Genomic DNA, 19,405 nt, shown 5'->3' with positions numbered 1-19,405 from the left:
GTGTCGTCCAAGAACAAAACTTATTTATGGTGACAGAAATAAAAAAGTATTGCCTCTGACAGAGTGGGGAATTGACTGAAAGGGTGCACATGAGAATTTGCAAGGTTAATAAACATATACAGTACTTTGTTTTGGGTAGTAGTTACATAGGTATAGACAATTGTCTAAAGCCATCAAACAGAACAATGAAGATCTGTACATTTTACTGCTGGAAACTGTATCTTCAGTTTTTTAAAAAGCACTATGGGGTACATTTGCCTATATATATATATTAAATATAAGTATATAAGCTAAATCATAATTTTCCAAAACTTTAACTGCTTAGGAAAAAAAATTAACCCACAAATATAACGAGTCACATTTTAGATAGGAAAACTGCGACTGAAAGAAGTTTAGACAGATGAGCACAATTTTTAAGTAAACCAGTCTCGAAACCATCGAGAATTCATCTTATCCTTTCAATTTATTCACTTACCTGGCCCTAATTTCTACTTTCTTTGAAGTTTCTCGTCACCTCACTTCCAGCAGTATTGCAACATCCTCCCATGACTCATCTTATACAATATTACTGAATTTATCATCTAATTGCAAATGTCACTTCCATGCTCAAAAATAACCAACTGAATCCTTGTTTCCCTTGCCCTTCCCATCTATCTCTTCAACAATCTTGCAATATGGTTAAAATTTGAAAAAGGTAAAGCCAGGAAAAAAAGCACTGCACAGGAGGATAACAGCCTTACAAGAATATAAGATACAATGAGAGAATGGCGAATTGTAGATGAGATTGTTCCTGAAGACTGTGCAAACTGCAAAGAAAGTCTGGAGGGTAGGAAACAAGCCTAAGAATAATTAAAACTCTCATGTCATAAGCCTGCTTTGAGAGGAAAAATGGAATTGTGAGACATAATGCTACTTTTTTTTAAAGTATGAAGCACAAATAATTAAATTTTACGGTTTCATGCTAACCCAGATGGATGGATACCTAACGAAAACAAAACTCGGAGTCTTATTATAAAATTACAGGACAAAAGTCTGCTATAATTAACAACAGAAGTCAAAAACCTCAAATTATTTATGGTTTGATTACAATCTGTATTTTTTCCTCTAAGGAAAATAATTTCAAGTAATTTTTGATAAAGGAAATCTGTGCATTCTATACCTGAATTTCTGACTTTTACCCTGATTACTCTTCACACATTAAGGGCAGCAAGGTATTCTGTAAGGAATCAATATTCAGACATTATCCATTCTATTTCCAGCTATGACCCTTTCTTGGCTACTGAAGAGCAGGTTAGCAAACTCAGAAACTTAATTCAAAATATTTCTGCCTGGATTATAGCTAATCTGGGCCTTTTTTGAGCTGTTATAAGGTCAGTGGCTGGTAGAGACAGAAGTGAAGTCAGGTAAGAAGAGACCAGAGCAGTAATGAAAACAAGCTTAAAAGCTTGTTTCATTTTCATTTTAAGAGAATATCTGAAACCAATTCATACAAATGCCCATGCAGGTACAAAATTAATCTTTTTAATATAAGATCTCTCAGACAAATCATCTGTACTGACATTCTGGAACTTCTAAGTACACGTGCGGGAATGTTATAAATATTAATGAAAGTATTGTTTTTTTAATCCTGTATTTCCCAGGACAGTATTTAATCCTATTTTAAAATTGACTAAAACAACATACCTTTTTAGAATAGCCCAGATCCCCCTTCTTGGGCATAAATCCAGGGTCTAAATCATTGGATTCAAGAAGTTTCTTGGTTGGTTTTCTCTGACGCTTACCTTCATAGTTTCCTAAAACACATTTATCTTTCATTAGATGATTTAGAATCTGGGCACAAGTTAATTTGAAATATACATATACACACACACTCCACACACACACACCCCACAAAATAAGTCAAAATATTGTTGATGTGTTCTCATCAGAGGGGCAGGGTAGAAATTTATTTATTTAAAATATTAGTTAATATAAAATAATCAAAACAAGCAGAGTTCTCAATGGAGATACAATCTAATGTGAGGCTATAGTTATGACACTATTTCCTTATTCATTTTTAATCACAAAAGAACTAAGGAAGAAATTCAAAGGGCAGAACTGCCTTTATAGCAATTAATCTGTGTTAAGGGCAATTACAAGAAGGAAAAGTGAGGTGAAGTAAAGCCTGGATTCTCAGCACAAATGGACTCAGATTAAAATTTTTGCTCTTCCCCTAAATAAATAAAAGGCACTTATGTACTTTGGAGGATGGTGGCACAACAACTGTTTGGCTAACTGAAAAGTTAGCAATTCAAACCCACTCAGAGGCTCTGTAGGTGAAAGACCTCATGATCTGCTCCCATAAAGATTACAGACTAAAAAATCCTATTTGGCAATTCTTCTCTGTCACATGAGGTCGCCATAAGTTAGAATCAACTAGATGGCACCAGGTAACAAGGACTGCTATAAGAAATTATATAAAAGGGCACTCTTTTCAGAAATTACATAAAAGAGCCTCATACCAGGGTCTGACACATAATAGGTGCTGAAATAGTCACTATCTTTACTATTCTTTTCAAAGTCTCGTGATTTTTGCCTTGATTGATTAAGCACAATTGGGATGCTGTTTTAAAGGAGGAACATCAAAAACTACTGTTAGGAACATAAAAAAAAGTTATACCCCAATTTTAAAGGGGTACAGGGGCGAATTCTTCACATTCCTTAGCTGACTACAATATTAAAATATTAAATAGTCAAAAGTTGCATTAGAGACTGTATGTTTAGATTCTAACCCTCACCATGTAACACGTTATATAAAGCAAGATAAAGTGAGAAGCAACTGGTAATTAACTTCGAGGGAATATTAACACAGCTGCTGTGTGTCAGGTAAATTACATTACACATTGTTTCATTATGATCTCAATTTTACAGATGGGAACCCTGGTGACACAGTAGTTAAGTGCCTGGCTGCTAACCAAAAGGTGAGCAATCTCAATCCACCAGCTGCTCCTTGGAAACCCTATATGGCAGTTCTGCTCTGTCCTATAGGATCACTATGAATTGGAATTGACTCGACGGCAATGGGTCAATAGGTTATTTTATAGATTAGGAAAGAAGGTCAAAGGTTAAGTACCTCCCTAAGTAACACAAGGATTGGTGGAGCCAATACCCGAAGCACAGGTTTCACGTGCTTGCTCCACTAGTGTGCAGTATCCCTCACAAGACCCCCATTTCCCTAGGTGTTGATTCACACGGTGGCTCAACAACAATCATGAAGAGCAACAACGGAACAAGGATAGGAGTTTTAAAACCTGTTTCCTTGAGAGTGTGCCACTAATTCACAGTCAGTAACTATATCCAATCAGTTAGTACTTTAGAGATTTCCCAGGGCAAAAGTGGGTAGTTTGTTATATAGAGATATGGGTACACTACTGGCTTTCCATCAAAATATACTAAAATCTTCTGCTTCCTCTCAGCTCACCCACGTATATCCAGAGATCCCATCCCCACCTTACCTGATGGTTTAACTAGCAATTCCTCAGACTCAAGGGCAGGCCGTGGAGAGATTTCCGGAGCCACAGGCACAGACAAGGTCAGCTGTGGCAACTCAGCATGTCCACCTCCAAGTTCCGACTGAGCCAAGGGCCCTTCCAAAAACGGAGCCTCTCTTTCAAGAACTGGAGGCTCTTCTTTGGTTGAAATCAAAGAATTCTCATCCACTTGTTTGTTTTGAGCACTAGGTCGACATCGGGCTAGAAGGCTTTCCTCTTCACAGCGGGAACTTACCTGAGAGCAAAAAATAAAAATAGAATCTACAAGCCCAAAGTGAGTGCAGTTTGTCAAAAGGAATAATGCAATTGACTGATATATACTGAACCTATAAAAATTATTAAGTCCATAACGATAATCCAAAAACAAAAAAAGCTCCTTTAAATTCGTCACCAATTAAAACAGCTAATAACGAGCTCCTTAATGTTAAAACTGGTCATGAATGAGAAAGAAATAAGCACTTGTTCTGCCTTTCGAGTATTTCAGGACAAAAAAAGAGTTCAGTAAATGAGGGGGGATGCCAATTAATAAAAGTAAAAGAAATAACAAAATGTGAAAGTCTTCATTTTGTAACCCCTAATGAAATTACTGATATAGGCAAGGATCTTCAATTGATGTTAAAACTCTCTAGGAATAGTTGATGGGGAATAGGATGTCCTTTTGGAGCCAAAGTAATTACACACATACTGCTTCCTGCTCAAGGGGTAAAACTAACTTAAAAATGAGAAGAAATCAGGTAGTCACCACAATGGCCAACTAGATACTATGTATCTTCTAAGGTTATGCAGTATGTTGATACAGCAGTCGACCTAAAAATGTTTAACTTCAATCTATTGAACTATTAGCTCTAACTTCAACTTAACAGGGAATATAGGGGATAGAAAAGCAAGTTAAGTGACACTCGTAAGGAAGCAATCACAGAAATTCAGAAGGCATACAGTCCACGTGAACATCCCACTCTCTGTGGTAAGACACACAGGGTCATGAAAAAAGAGGACTGTCAGAATCGCCTTGAAGGTAATGGATTTGGTGTTGGGGTTTTTTTTTTTTTTTTTTTTTGGTTCTAGATTTAAAAAGATTTAAGAGACATAATAACCAGATAACCCAGTACCGTTGAGTCAATTCTGACATAACCAGATATTACATGGTATTACAGAATAACTTGTAGTCCTATACTGACTGGATCCTGGTTTGGATAAACCAAAGGTAAAGGTTGAGGAACGAGAGAGAGTATTTGAATACGGACTGGTATTACATAAATTGGTCTTATTACATGTGATAATGTTGAATTGGTTATTCAGGAAAACGTTCTCTATTTTAGAGGTACATATTAAAGCATTTAGGGGTAGAATGTCAATATGTCTCTAATTTACTTTAAGGTACTTCAGATAAATACTTCAGTTCAAAATACAGTCATGAGTTGCTTAATGTCCATGATACATTCTGTGAAACAGAACATTATGTGATGCGGTAATATATGTATTATTGGCAGTCTCTGGGTCACAAACGTCCAACTTACGGGAAACTCGTACTTAAGAATGGACTGCCATAAAGCCTATTATATTAAAAATTGGAGTTAAATACAACGGTTCGTGATAACAAACACATGCACTACTTTGTGACACTCATGAAAACACTGCACGGTTTCTCCTGCTCCCTTCATATCAGCACTCGCAGACTCACCACTCACTATCACTTTATGCAGTGGAAAACGCTGTTTGAAGCGCTTGAACCACCCAGAGCTAGCAATAAACTCAATATTGTAGTTTGGTCCTGTTTCTTCTTTAAGCATCTCGAACAAGCTTCATGCCTTGGTGGTAATCGTCAACATGCTGAGAGGGATTTGCCTTTGTTTGGTCCTCAATCACGTCATTAGCAATTTCTCCATATCTGATATAGGTCCCTCTCATATTTTCATTAGCCTTGTGGTTTTCAGTGGAATTTTTTCTTTGTTTTTGAGGATCGTCATGATAGTTGAGTGAGACGTGCCCAAAGCGTGAGCAATAGCATTCACTGACTTTCCACCTTCGTGTTGTTTAATAACCTTTTCTTTCACTTCCAAATAGATACTTCTCCTTTGCCTCTTGCTGCTGCTATCACTAGCAGTGGTTTTGCATATTTGGGAGCCATGATACACTTCATGGTAGTATTTTTGAAAGAAAATTAAACAGAGAGATAACGCTACCAAACTCAAGAGACGCGCGATACACAAGATTGGATGCTGCCGCCTACAAGTTGAAGCATATACTGTCATATGGTAAACTTTTTATTTCTAAGCAGGGAAGTTCACATTAAAGTAACGATAGAAAGTACAGTACAGTACATACATAAGCCAGTAACACAGGTGTTTATCAGGACTGTTAAGACTTATGTGTGTATATAGGTTATATATGTACTATACCATTACACACCTGGCAGCACAATCACTTTATATACAACAGACATGAGGTACATATGTTGTGTGCAGGAAGCTGCTGTGTTCACTACGTCCTCTTCTCCAGTCAGGATTTCTGAACTCTACTATAACCTTGGAAAACTCTGATGGCATAGTGCTTAAATGCTACAGCTGCTAAGCAAAGGGTCGACAGTTTGAATCCACCAGGCGCTCCTTGGAAACTCTTTGGGGCAGTTCTACTCTGTCCAACTATGGTTGCTATGAGTCGGAATTGACTCCACAGAACTGGGTTTTGTTTTGTTTTTATCATAACCTTATGGGACTACCAACGCATACACGTGGTCAGACGTTGCCCAAACGGACGTTATGCGGCACATGGCTGTACTTCAGTTTAGAACCTGAACTTACAAATAAAGCAACTAAGCTATTATAACAACAGAAATATTCTAAAACTGGTTTATACTGATGGTTCCACAACTTAGAAGTTTATTAAAAATCACTGAATTGTATACTTAAAGTGGGTGAATTTTATGGTATGTAAATTATAACTTGAATAAAACTGTTTAAAACAAAATTCCCTCTCATCAAGGCTAAATTACAAATTTTTAAAAATTGTTTTAAAAATTAGGATGAGTCATACTGTATATTTTATATCCTGTGTTAATCACTTAATATTATATCATGACAATATTCCTAAATCATTAAATATTCTTTCAAAGAAACACACACACATAATACGTTGACTCACTTAACTTATTCCCTGAATAATTAATTATATGCTATGTACTGTGCTAGAAGCTGAGGATAAAAAACTGAAAAAGCAAGATCCCCAGTTAAGGAAATTATTGCCTGGTGGAGACAAAATATGACACTGAAGGCAAAACGGCAGTATTCTAAAAGGACCACTGAAAGCTTGCTGAAATGATGAAACATACCTTGTGCGTGTGTTCCTGAACTCTCTTTTGTTTTTTCTTAGGAGCAAATATCTGATCATATTCTTCAGTATATTCCAGAAGCCACTTGCTTGGCTTCCTAAGGCGTTTCTTCTCTGACCGCACAGCTAAAAGAAGAGTTCAGTGTTAAGCAACAAGCTACAGAAACACCGACTGTTGCCATGGATCTATCCCTATACCCCCAAAGGTACAGAGGTGGGAAAGCACATAGAAAAAAAACCAAAAAACTGTGGCTTAAGCTCTAAGAAACTCAAAACTGATTTTGCTATGGGTTCTCATACAAAAAGGGGGATGGGTAGAGAAATTGCACTCGTCTATACACACACACATCACCCAATCTTAAGGAAAGTGTTAAATTAAAACTAGTGTCCTAACAGTTACTGATACTTGTACAAATAAAACTAACACATACCTAACATAAAAAATATAAATTCTAAATCAAGTAAACTGACATAAAAAATATAAATTCTAAATCAAGTAAACTGATATAATATACCATGGGTTATTTTAAGTAACATCTCCTTGAATCATTTTAGAGAAAATATTTACCAAATCAGCACTACCTGCATGAATTTCAAAAGCATGTTACGAACATTTCATCAATTTAGTATCATACGTTGTAGAATGAGTTTCACACTAGAAAATTGAAAAATATATTTCTAAACAGAATCGTCAAAAAATATATACACAATTAATGACAATGTACACCATCATCACAATGACATTAAAAAATGCCATGTATGTCAAAGACAGGAGAATATGATAAAATTATAGAACTTGGGGCCTTTTTTTTTTTAAGTGGCATGTTTTATGGTCAAAGTATCAAAACACCATTTTTCTTTGAATTAATGGTGAAACAACATCTATTATAACTTCCCTATAAAACTTTGTACAAGTTTTAATGCACTTAACATGCTACTTTACTAAACTTTAAGCTCTCCGAGAGCAGAGGCTAGTGCCTGTTAGAATATAGTATACGGTCTACTTAAAAGGTACGAGGCATTCAATGATATGACGACTTGGAACAAGGTGCTCCTACCTCGCTGAATGTGACAACACTGATATTCTCTTCAATAAAACAAAATAAGGAACCAAAAGTTGGGACGAAAGAGAAAAGGTCACATGGACTGAAAGCTTCACAAATGCTTTGATAACACATATGGAAAGGAAACAAGTCATAAAATCTTCCTTAGGACAAGACGTGGAAAATAAATTTCTTTTTACTAATTCTAACTGCTGTAATATCATAGAAGTAATATACCTTTTGGAATCCTGGTAGCCTGGTGGTTAAGAGCTTGTCTGCTAACTAAAAGGTCAGCAGTTCAAATCTACTTGGAAACCCTAGGGAACAGTTCTACTCTGTCCTATAAGGTCGTGATGAGTCAGAATCAACACGATAGCAATAGGGCTTTTTTTTTTTTTAATATAGCTTTTAGTTTCATTATTAAAAGTTAATGTTAGAAAAAAAAATTTACGTTAATGTTAGAAGCTGAAATGGTTATCAAAATCACATCCCTACAGATCTCCCAAAATAATTATGGGGCTAGTTAACACCTGGCAATTGTTGGAAATTTTTCTTACTTTTCTATGTTAGACAGATAACCTAAAAATGCCCCAAACTGGAGGGTCTTCCCCAAGCCAACTATTTCAAAAGAGATTAAAACAACAACCACATAATTATTTTAAATACTTTCCCCAAATAAAAATGTCTCTGAAGAAAACAAATAAGCCAAAACATATCTTGGAAAAAATACATAACTATCTATGATTAACAAAAAAAAAAAAAAAATTTTTTTTTGTTAGTCAATGGTAATTACCTTCTGCTCTTGGGCAAACAGATTATGTCTTTAATATACTCACACTAGACATGCCATCTAAGCTTTCAAACACCAAAAACAAAAATAAGATCAAAGAAATGACAGGGAATAAAAGGAGTTTACAATGTGCAAGATACTGTTCAGACATGTAACATGCATGAATCTCAAATTCTCACTTCAACCCTCCAGGTAGCTAAGCACTAGCCAAAAGGTTGGTGGTTCGAACCCACCCAGTGGCTCTGCAGAAGAAAGACCTGGTGATTTGTTCCTTTAAAGATTACAGCCTAAAAAACCCTATGGGGCAGTTCTCCTCTGTTACATGGGGACATACGAGTCAGACAGAATCACCTGGACAGTACCTAACAACAACAGAAATATTCTAAAACTTGTTTACAGTGCTGGTTCCACAACTTAGTAAATTTACTGAAATTCACTGAATTGTACATGTCAAGTGGGTGAATTTTAGGGCATGTAAATTATACACTGAATGAAGTTGTTTAGAAAAAAAAAGGTCCCCCCCTCGTCAAGGAGGAATTACAAAGTTTTCTCCTTTTTCATCAAAATGGTGAATTCTCCCAAAGGACTTGAGTACTAACAGGAACATCATTCCTACTATACAGACTTTTAACCCTTGTTCATACTTCTACTTGCCTGGTTCTGGAATTTCGGGGGCAAAAGAGTTTTTCATTTTAAAGCAAAAATTCAAACAACCCTTCCTTATAATGGCAAGTTTAGTTACTCTGCCCAAACCTCCTTTTGAAAACAACTAAAAAATACTGTATAGAATGTTTTAAAACCTCCTTAAAAGACTCAAAGCACAGACAAGGTGGTAATGGAAAAGAGCTACAATCCAAAAGGTAGCAGAAATAGAGCACTGAAACTGATTTTGTCCTGAGGATTTCTTGGTGGTCCTATTGGTATGAGGAGTCCCTGGATGCTGGTAAATGGTTAATGTACTCAGCTCAACCGAAAGGCTGGAGGTTCAAGTCTACCCGGGGTGCCTCGGAAGAAAGCCCTGGCGATCTACTTCTGAAAAATTAGCCATTGAAAACCCAATGGAATACAGTTCTATTCATCCATGTGGGGTCGCCATGAGTTGGATTCAACTCGAGAGTAACTGGTTTTTGGATTTGTTGTTGCGAAGATGACAGAAATTTAAAGATGACTAAACTGAGGGCCCCAAAGGGCTGTATTCTCAGGTATTCTCAGAAGCGAACATCCCCAGCATCACCATTTCTACCTCCAGGAGACCAAAGGGAAAGCTGCCTTCGCACAAAGTGAAATAACAAGTCCTTGAGAAGTTGTGGGCACTGGCTGGGCTCTCCTGTGGATTCGCAGCTTTATGGACCAGGAACTTCAAGCTCCCAGGCACCTGACATGAGCAAAATCAAATTTTCTTTGGAGGAAGGAACTAAGTTCACATACAGAATAAAAACCTTACAATAGTATAAAAGAGTCCCCATATACAATTTTTGAGGAACAGCTATCAGTAAACATAGCCAAGCACAAACAAAAACAGCACCGTTGAGTGAAAACCAGCAGCTACCCAGATAGACACATGGCTCACTCTCTCAGGTATGTGCTCAAATGCTCCCACCTTGGTGAGATCTACTGTGATCACTCTATTTAAACCCAGAACCCCCCAACATTCCCCATCTCCTTAACCCTGCTTTATTTTCTCCAAAGCGTTTATTACCTTCATTATTTAACAATGCTAATGTCAAGAAAAGTCAAAAGTAGGCATTTTGGGCCTCCACCTAAAAGAAAATAAGACCACCTATGCACTCCTAGGAAACTCTGTGGGGCAGTTCTCTGTCCTATAGGGTTGCTATGAGTCGGAATCGACTCGAAAGCACTGGGTTTGGTTTGGTTTTTTTTATGTCCTATAGGGTTGCTCAGAATCGACTCAACAGCACTGGGTTTGGTTTTTTTTTTGTTTTGTTTATGAAGTAGTACTGAAGGGCTGGGGAGCAGAATCAAACCTGAATCTAATTAAGCCTTTAGCTCCAACTAGAAGAGCCTCTGAAGAAAGGCTTGACAATCGACTTCTGAAAAATCAGCCATTGAAAACCCTATGGAGCACAGTTCTACCCTGACATACATGGGGCATGACCAGTCAGAATCGACTTGACAGCATGGGTTTTTACCAATTAAGAGGAAATACAGAGGTTAGAGGAACATATTAAACCATACCACAGAGAGAATCAGCAAAATGCAGACTGTGGGAAAATCGAAAACACAAATCTTCAAGAAATAAATTGCAAGGGAGCTTTTTGTCTTCTATTAATACTGCCTGTTCTATGTTTTACATTATTTTAAAAATATGAACTCATAACTTATTAAAATCCAAAGGTAATTAATATCTTTGTCAACCTCCCAGACAGTAAAAGGAAATAACTTTCATCTACCTCCATCCGAAGTAATATTTTATTGTTGTTGTATAATTTAATTTAATGGAAGTATTTAATTCCATACGGCATTGTTACCATTATATTTAAAGTCATTGTTCATTTAGATTTACCCACATATTTATCATTCTCTTTGTTCCTCACTCCTATTTTATTATAGGGAATTTCAACCTTACACAAAAACAGTATAATGAACCCCCATGTGCCTATCATCCAGCTCATGGCCAATCTTGTTTCATCTATCCCTCCATCCTTTGCCCTATTTCCATGTAATTTTAAAACATCTCCCAGACAGCATATCATTCCCACCATTACATGTTTCAATATGGATCTCCAAAAAGATAGGGACATTTAAAATATAACACAAAACACTATTTATTCAGTAAAAATGTCCCTCTCAACTCTATCCCTCCCGTGTGCTACAATTATAAATTTGATAGTACTCCGAAATCTAGAAAAATGCATTGCAAGTTCCACATAATCAAGCTAAAATTCACCTTTTGAAACACAGTTTTATTTATGTTAAGGGACTATCTATATTTTCTTCCTAGAGTCAAAATTAATTCATACAGAAATTCATACTTTACTCCCATTATTTTTTTTAAAATGACTACATTCTGAGTGGTGATACACACTTGCAACATGGAGGTTACAGTAGGTATTCCACTGTAAAATAAATACTAAGGAAATTCCGAGCCTTTTCTATGTCTGCTATTAATAGTATATTAGTATAATAACTATCAAGTACAAATTAAAATTTTGAAAGATACTGCAATATAAACACCCGTACTTCTAAAAGTCTATCTTTCAGATTCTCAGAGAGACAAAATGACATCTTAAAGTTATTAATTACAGTAAAGTTTGAGTTAGCAAAAAGTGAAAAAAATTGAAACGTCAATTAATTGGGGACTGGTTTAATTAATTACGACTTGTTATAAGAACAACATCCTGCAGCTTTAAAAAAATAAATTCATTACGTATTATATGGGATGAGAGTAGAAAAAAAATCCAGAAGAAAACAATGTGTACACTGAGTTATCATCTGCTTAGAAATATAAACATACATTCCTTTGCTTTTTATACACTGAATATGTCTGGAGAGGAGATCTGGTCCACTGAGGAATAAGGTTAAGAGAGATATTTTTCAGTAACGATTTGCACCTTTTGCACTCTATGAACTCCATGACTATACTGTATATTCAAAACCAAACAAATCAAGAATTAAAGTAAATAAAAAAATCATATCTAACAATTTTGGAAAATGATATGGCACTTCTTAGGAAAGCTAGAAATACAAATACCGTATGATCCAGTAATCCCACTCCTAGGAATATATCCTAAAGATATAAAGAGTCGTCACACAAATAGATATATGCACACCCATGTTCACTGCAGCATTATTCACAATAGCAAAAAGATGGAAACAACCTAGATACTCATCAACAGGTGAATGGATAAATTGCTATATACACACAATGGAGTACTTCGCAACGATAAAGAACAATGATGAATCTACAAAGCATCTCACAACATGGATAAATCTCAAGGGCATCATGCTGAGTGAAATGAGTCAATCGCAAAAGGACAAACATTGTATGAGACCATTACTATAAAAACTCATGAAAAGGTTTACACACAAAAAGAAACAATCTTTGATGGTTACAAAGGAGGGAAGGGATGGGGATGGAAAAGCACTAAATAGACAACAGATAAGTGGCATCTTTGAAGGGTAAGACAGTACACAATACTGGAGAAGTTGGCACAACTTCTACAAGGCAAATCATGGAAGCTCCACAGACACATCCAAACTCCCTGAGGTACCAAACTGCTGAGCTAAAGGCTTTGGGGACCACATCTGGGGAACATCTACCTCAACTGGCATAGCATAGTTTATAAAGAAAATATTCTAAATTCTACTTTGGTGAGTAGCATCTGGGGTCTTAAAAGCCTGTGAATGGGCATCTAAGATACTCCACTGGTCTCACCCCTTCGGGAGCAAGGGAGAATGAAGAAAACTAAAGATACAAGGAAAAGATTAGTCCCAAGGACTAATAGACCACAACTACCATACTGAGTCCAGTACAACTAGATGGTAACCAGCTACCCTACCACCACTGACTGATCTAACAGATCACAACAGAGGGTCCCAGACCATACTGAGTCCAGTACAACTAGATGGTAACCAGCTACCACCACTGACTGATCTAACACAGATCACAACAGAGGGTCCCAGACAGAGCTGGAGGAAAATGTAGAACAAAATTCTAACTCACAAAAAAACACCATGACTAAATAGGCTTTAAAGTTAAATACACCACAAAGGATAAGGAAGGACACTATACAATGACTAACGGGACAATATACCAGAAGGATATAACCATATTAAATATTTATGCACCCAATGACAGGGCTGCAAGATACATAAAATAAACTTTAACAGCATTGAAAAGTGAGATAGACAGCTCCACAATTATAGCAGGAGACTTCAACACACCACTTTCAGTGAAGGACAGGACATCCAGAAAGGAGCTCAATGAACACACAGAAGATCTAAACGCCACAATCAACCAACTTGACCTCACAGACATATACAGAAAACTCCACCCAAAAGCAGCCAAGTATACTTTCTTTTCTGATGTGTGTGAAGCATTCTCTAGAATAGACCACGTATCAGATAATAAAACAAGCCTTAGCAGAATCCAAAACACAGAAATATTACAAAACATCTTCTTTGACCACAGGGCCATAAAAGTACAAATCAATAACAGAAAAAGCAGGCAAAAGAAATCAAACACTTGGAAACTGAACAATAGCCAGCTCAAAAATGACTGGGTTATAGAAGACATTAAGAATGGAATACAGAAATTCACAAAATCCAGTGAGAATGAAAACACTTCCTACCAGAACCCTTGGGACACAGCTAAAGCAGTGCTCACAGGTCAATTTATAGCAATAAATGCACACATCCAAAAAGAAGAAAGGGCCAAAATCCAAGAATTATCCCTACAACTTAAACAAACACAAAGAGAGCAACCAAAGAAATCCTCAGGCACCAGAAGAAAGCAAATAATAAAAATTAGAGAATTAAATGAAATAGAGAACAGAAAAACCAATGAAAGAGTTAAAAAGACCAAAAGCTGGTTCTTTGAAAAAAAAAACTGATAACCACTGGACAAAGTGACAAAAGAAAAACAGGAGAGAAAGCAAATAACCCAAATTAAGAAATAAGATGGGCAATATTACAACAGACCCAACTAAAACTGAAACGAGCATATCAGATTACTACGAAAAATTGTACTCTAACAAATTTGAAAACCTAGAAGAAACGGATGAATTTCTAGAAAAACACCACCAACCTAAACTAACACAAACAAAGGTAGAACAACTAAATAAACCTATAACAAGAGAAGAGATTGAAAAGGTAATTAAAAAACTCCCAACAACAACAAAAAAAAGCCCTGGCCTGAATGGCTTCACTGCACAGTTCTACAAAACTTTCAGAGAACAGTTAATACCACTATTAAAGATATTTCAGAGCATAGAAAAGGACGGAACACTCATTCTGTGAAGCCAGCATATCCCTGATACAAAATCAAGGTAAAGACACTATAAAAAAAGAAAATTACAGACCAATATCCCTCATGAACTTAGATGCAAAAATCCTCAACAAAATTCTAGCGAATAGAATTCATCAACATATTAAAAAAATAATTCACAATGACCAAGTGGGATTCATAGCATGTATGCAGGGATGGTTCAACATTAGAAAACAATTAATGTAATCCATCACATACTTAAAAGACAAGAACGACATGATATTATCAATTGATGCAGAAAAGGCATTGGACAAAGTTCAACACTCATTCATGATAAAAACACTCAGCAAAACAGGAATAGAAGGAAAATTCCTACACATAATAAAGGGCATTTATACAAAGCCCACAGCCAACATCATCCTAAATGGAGAGAGTCTGAAAGCATTCCCCTTGAGATCGGAAACCAGACAAGGATGCCCTTATCACCACTCTTATTACATTGTGCTGGAGGTCCTAGCCAGAGCAATTAGGCTAGATAAAGAAATAAAGGGCAGCCAGATTGGAGAGAAGAAGTCGAAGTATCTCTATTTGCAGATGACATGATTTTATACACAGAAAACCCTAAGGAATCCTCAAGAAGACTACTGAAACCGATAGAAGAGTTCAGCAGAGTATCAGGATACAAGATAAACATACAAAAATCTGTTGGATTCCCCTACACCAACGAAAAGAACATCGAAGAGGAAATCACCAAATCAATAACATTTACAGTAGCCACCAAGAAGATAAAATACTTAGGAATAAATCTTACCAGAGATGTAAAAGACCTATACAAAGAAAACTACAAAATACTACTGCAGTAAACCAAAAGGGACCTACATAAGTGGAAAAACATACCTTGCTTATGGGTAGGAAGACTTAACATTGTAAAAATGTCTTCTCCAAAAGTGATCGATCTATAGATACAACGCAATTCCAATGCAAATTCCAATGACATTTTTCAATGAGATGGAGAAATAAATCACCAACTTCATAAGGAAGGGAAAGGGGCCCTGGATAAGTAAAGCATTACTGAAAAGGAACAAAGTGGGAGGGCTCACTGTACCTAATTTTAGAACCTATTAAACCAGCACAGTAGTCCAAACAGCCTCGTACTGGTACAACAACAGACACAGACAGTAAAGGAACAGAACTGAGAATCCAGACATAAATTCATCCACATATGGGAAGCTGATATTTGACAAAGGCCCAAAGCCAGTTAAATGTGGAAAAGACAGTCTCTTTAACAAATGGTGCTGGCATAACTGGATATCTATCTGCAAAAAAAAAAAAGAAACAAGATCCATACCTCACACCATGCACAAAAACTAACTTGACATGGATCAAAGACCTAAATATAAAATCAAAAACAATAAAGGTCAAGGAAGAAAAAATAGGGACAATGCTAGGAGCCCTAATACATGGCATAAATAGTATATGAAACATTACTAAAAATGCAGAAACGCCAGAAGACAAACTAGATAACTGGGAGCTCCTAAAAATCAAACACCTATGCTCATCCAAAGACTTCACCAAAACAGTAAAAAGATTACCTACAGACTGGGAAAACATTTTTAGCTATGACATTTCTGATCAGCATCTGATCTCTAAAATCTACATGATCTTGCAAAAACTCAACTACAAAAAGACAAATAACCCAATTAAGAAATAGGCAAAGGATATGAACAGGCACTTCACTGAAGAAGACATTCAGGTAGCTAACAGACACATGAGGAAATGCTCATGATCATTAGCCATTAGAGAAATGCAAATCAAAAGTATAATGAGATTCTACCTCACTCCAACAAGGCTGGCATTAATCCAAAAAACACAAAATAATAAATGTTGGAGAGGATGTAGAGTGGCTGGAACACTTATACACTGCTGGTGGGGATGTAAAATGGTACAACCACTTTGGAAATTGATTTGGTGCTTCCTTAAAAAACTAGAAATAGAACTACCATACCACCCAGCAATCCCACTCTTTGGAATATACCCCAGAGAAATAAGAGACTTTACATAAACAGATATATGCACACCCATGTTCACTGCAGCACTGTTTACAATTGCTAAAAGACGGAAGCAACCAAGGTGCCCATCAACGGATGAATGGATAAATTAGGGTATATTCACACAATGGAATACTATCAATTGATAAAGAATGATGAATCCATGAAACATTTCACAACATGGAGGAATCCAAAGGAATTATGCTGGGTAAAATTAGTCAGTTGCAAAAGGACAAATATTACATGAGACCACTATTAAAAGAACTCAAGAAACAGTTTAAACAGAGAAGAAAATATTCTTTGACTGTTAAGAAGGTGGGCGGGAAGGGGTTTTCACTAATTAAATCGTAGATAAGAACTATTTTAGTTGAAGGGAAAGACAACACACTGTACAGGAGAGGTAAGCACACTGCATTAAACTAAAAGCAAAGAAGTTTCCTGAATAAACTGAACACTTCGAAGGCCAGCGTAGCAGGGGTGGTGGTTTGGGGACCATAGTTTCAGGGGACTTCTAAGTCAATTGGCATAATAAAATCTATTAAGAAAACATTCTGCATCCCACTTTGGAGAGTAGCTTCTGGGGTCTTAAATGCTAGCAAGCAGCCATCTAAGATGCATCAATGGGTCTCAACCCACCTGGAGCAAAGAAGAATGAAGAACACCAAAGATACAAGGTAATTATGAGCCCAAGAGACAGAAAGGGCCACATAAACCACAGACTACATCAGCCTGAGACCAAGAAGAACTAGATGGTGCTTGGCTACAACCGATGACTGCCTTGACAGGGAACACAACAGAGAACCCCTGAGGGAGCAGGAAAGCAGTGCAATGCAGACCTCAAATTCTTGTAAAAAGACCAGACTTAATGGTCTGAGACTAGAAGGATCCCAGTGATCATGGCCCCGAGATCTTCCGTTAGTCCAAGACCTGAGCCATTCCCAAAGCCAACTCTTCATACAGGGATTGGACTGGACTATGGGATACAAAATCATACTGGTAAGGAATGAGCTTCTTGGATCAAGTAGACACATGACACTATGTGGGAATCTCCTTTCTGGAGGGGAGATGAGAGGGCAGAGGGGGTCAGAAGCTAGGCAAATGGACACGAAAATAGACAGTGGGGAACAGGGTGCTGTCTCATTATGTGGAGAGCAACTAGGAGTATATAGTAAGGTGTATATATATTTTTTTGTATGAGAGACTGACTTGATTTGTAAACTTTCACTTAAAGCACACACACACAAAAAAAGACCAGACTTACTGTCCTGACAGAGACTGGAGAAACCCTGAGAATACGGCCCCTGGACACCCTTTTAGCTCAGTAATGAAGTCACTCCTGAGGTTAACCCTGTAGCCAAAGATGAGTCACAGGCCCATAGAACAAAATGAGAGTAAAGGTGCACACCAGCTCGGGGGCAAGGACTAGAAGGCAAGAGGGGACAGGAAAGCTGGTAACAGGGAACTGAAGGTTGAGAAACGAGCATACTGACATGTCATAGGATTGTTAACCAGTGTCATAAAACAATGTATGTACTGTTTAATGAGAAACTAGTTTGTTCTGTAAACCTTCATCTAAAACACAATTAAAAATACATAAAAATTATATCTAAAATATTTGAAATATTATAATATCATCAGACTGGGGGATCAATATGGAAATTCACAAACATTCAACTGTGGCCTGAGTCTAAAAGAAATCTGTAAGATATACCTAAAGAAAAACAGTACCTTTTTCACAGTACACTCACGAGTATTAGTAACAGAACAACATGAAGGGAGGATGATTTCTGGCAATCACCTGACCATATTTGCTAGCTATAGAGCAGGTCTATAAAGGCACTGCAGAAGGGAAAGGATGCCAAAGAAAAAGGACCTGGATGAAAAGTCGGCCCAGTATGGACAGGAGAGTGGGCTAGGTAAGAAATCTGATACCAGAAGCTTCAAATAAGGACTTCTAGAGCCATAAGTAGGGGAATCTAGGCTAAACCAAACATGGAATTAGGCTAACTAGAAAGCAGTTCCAACCCAAAGCCAGAAGATATAAGATTCACACCAAAAAAAAGCCATAAAATCCAGAAAGAAAAACCTCTTCTCCTTGGCACTGAAAAAAGAGAAAACTAAGATTCTGACTGAAGGTGGGAGCTAAGTGTCCCAAACAACTGCTTCTCGAATCATGTTTGAATTACTAGAAGAATAAAATAAAACATACAAAATACAAGCCCAGTTTTGTTTTTTTTTAATTAGTGAACTCAAAGACAGAATTATTTTGCCATGAAAGTTTAAAAAGGGCTGTTCACAATATACAAACTTATCTCCTCTCAATAGGGACTGTTTACAGGCAACCCTAATTTGAGCAGAAGCCCTGGTGGCACAGTGCTTAAGAGCTATGGCCGCTAAGCAAAAGGTTGGCAGTCTTAATCCACCAGGCGCTCCTTGGAAACTCTATGGGGCAGTTCTTCTCTGTCCTATAGGATTGCTATGAGTCAAAATGGCAATGAGTTTTTGGTTTCTACTTTGAATAGCAATGCCCTGGGCAAAGAATAAACATTACCCCGGGTCTGACATCTACTACAGAAAACTAGAACCAGAAGGAATAAAGTAATACCACAGAGAAAAAGAAAGGGATAAATTCTTTGAACCTCAGCAAAACTGAGAAATGAGATGCAAACCCCTACACTTTAGAGCAAAAGCACAAACATCATGTCGAAAGAATTCTCTCC

General features: G+C 36.9%; 1 protein-coding gene across 6 annotated transcripts in view; it reads right to left on the bottom strand.

Annotated features, from left to right (window-relative positions):
- The window catches only part of NSD1 (nuclear receptor binding SET domain protein 1), a 208,850-nt gene that overhangs the window by 68,791 nt on the left and 120,654 nt on the right, over positions 1 to 19,405 (bottom strand). For all 6 annotated transcript variants that reach the window (XM_049874394.1, XM_049874393.1, XM_049874397.1 and 3 more), the window contains exons 6-8: positions 6,859 to 6,983; positions 3,495 to 3,765; positions 1,684 to 1,793 (exon numbers count right to left, since the gene is read on the bottom strand). In XM_049874394.1, the coding sequence (XP_049730351.1) occupies positions 1,684 to 1,793; positions 3,495 to 3,765; positions 6,859 to 6,983 (506 nt within the window). The remainder of the gene's footprint in view (positions 1 to 1,683; positions 1,794 to 3,494; positions 3,766 to 6,858; positions 6,984 to 19,405) is intronic.

Source organism: Elephas maximus, chromosome 2, assembly GCF_024166365.1.
Source record: "Elephas maximus indicus isolate mEleMax1 chromosome 2, mEleMax1 primary haplotype, whole genome shotgun sequence".
Taxonomy (NCBI): domain Eukaryota; kingdom Metazoa; phylum Chordata; class Mammalia; order Proboscidea; family Elephantidae; genus Elephas; species Elephas maximus.
This window is presented reverse-complemented; position numbering and strand designations above follow the sequence as displayed.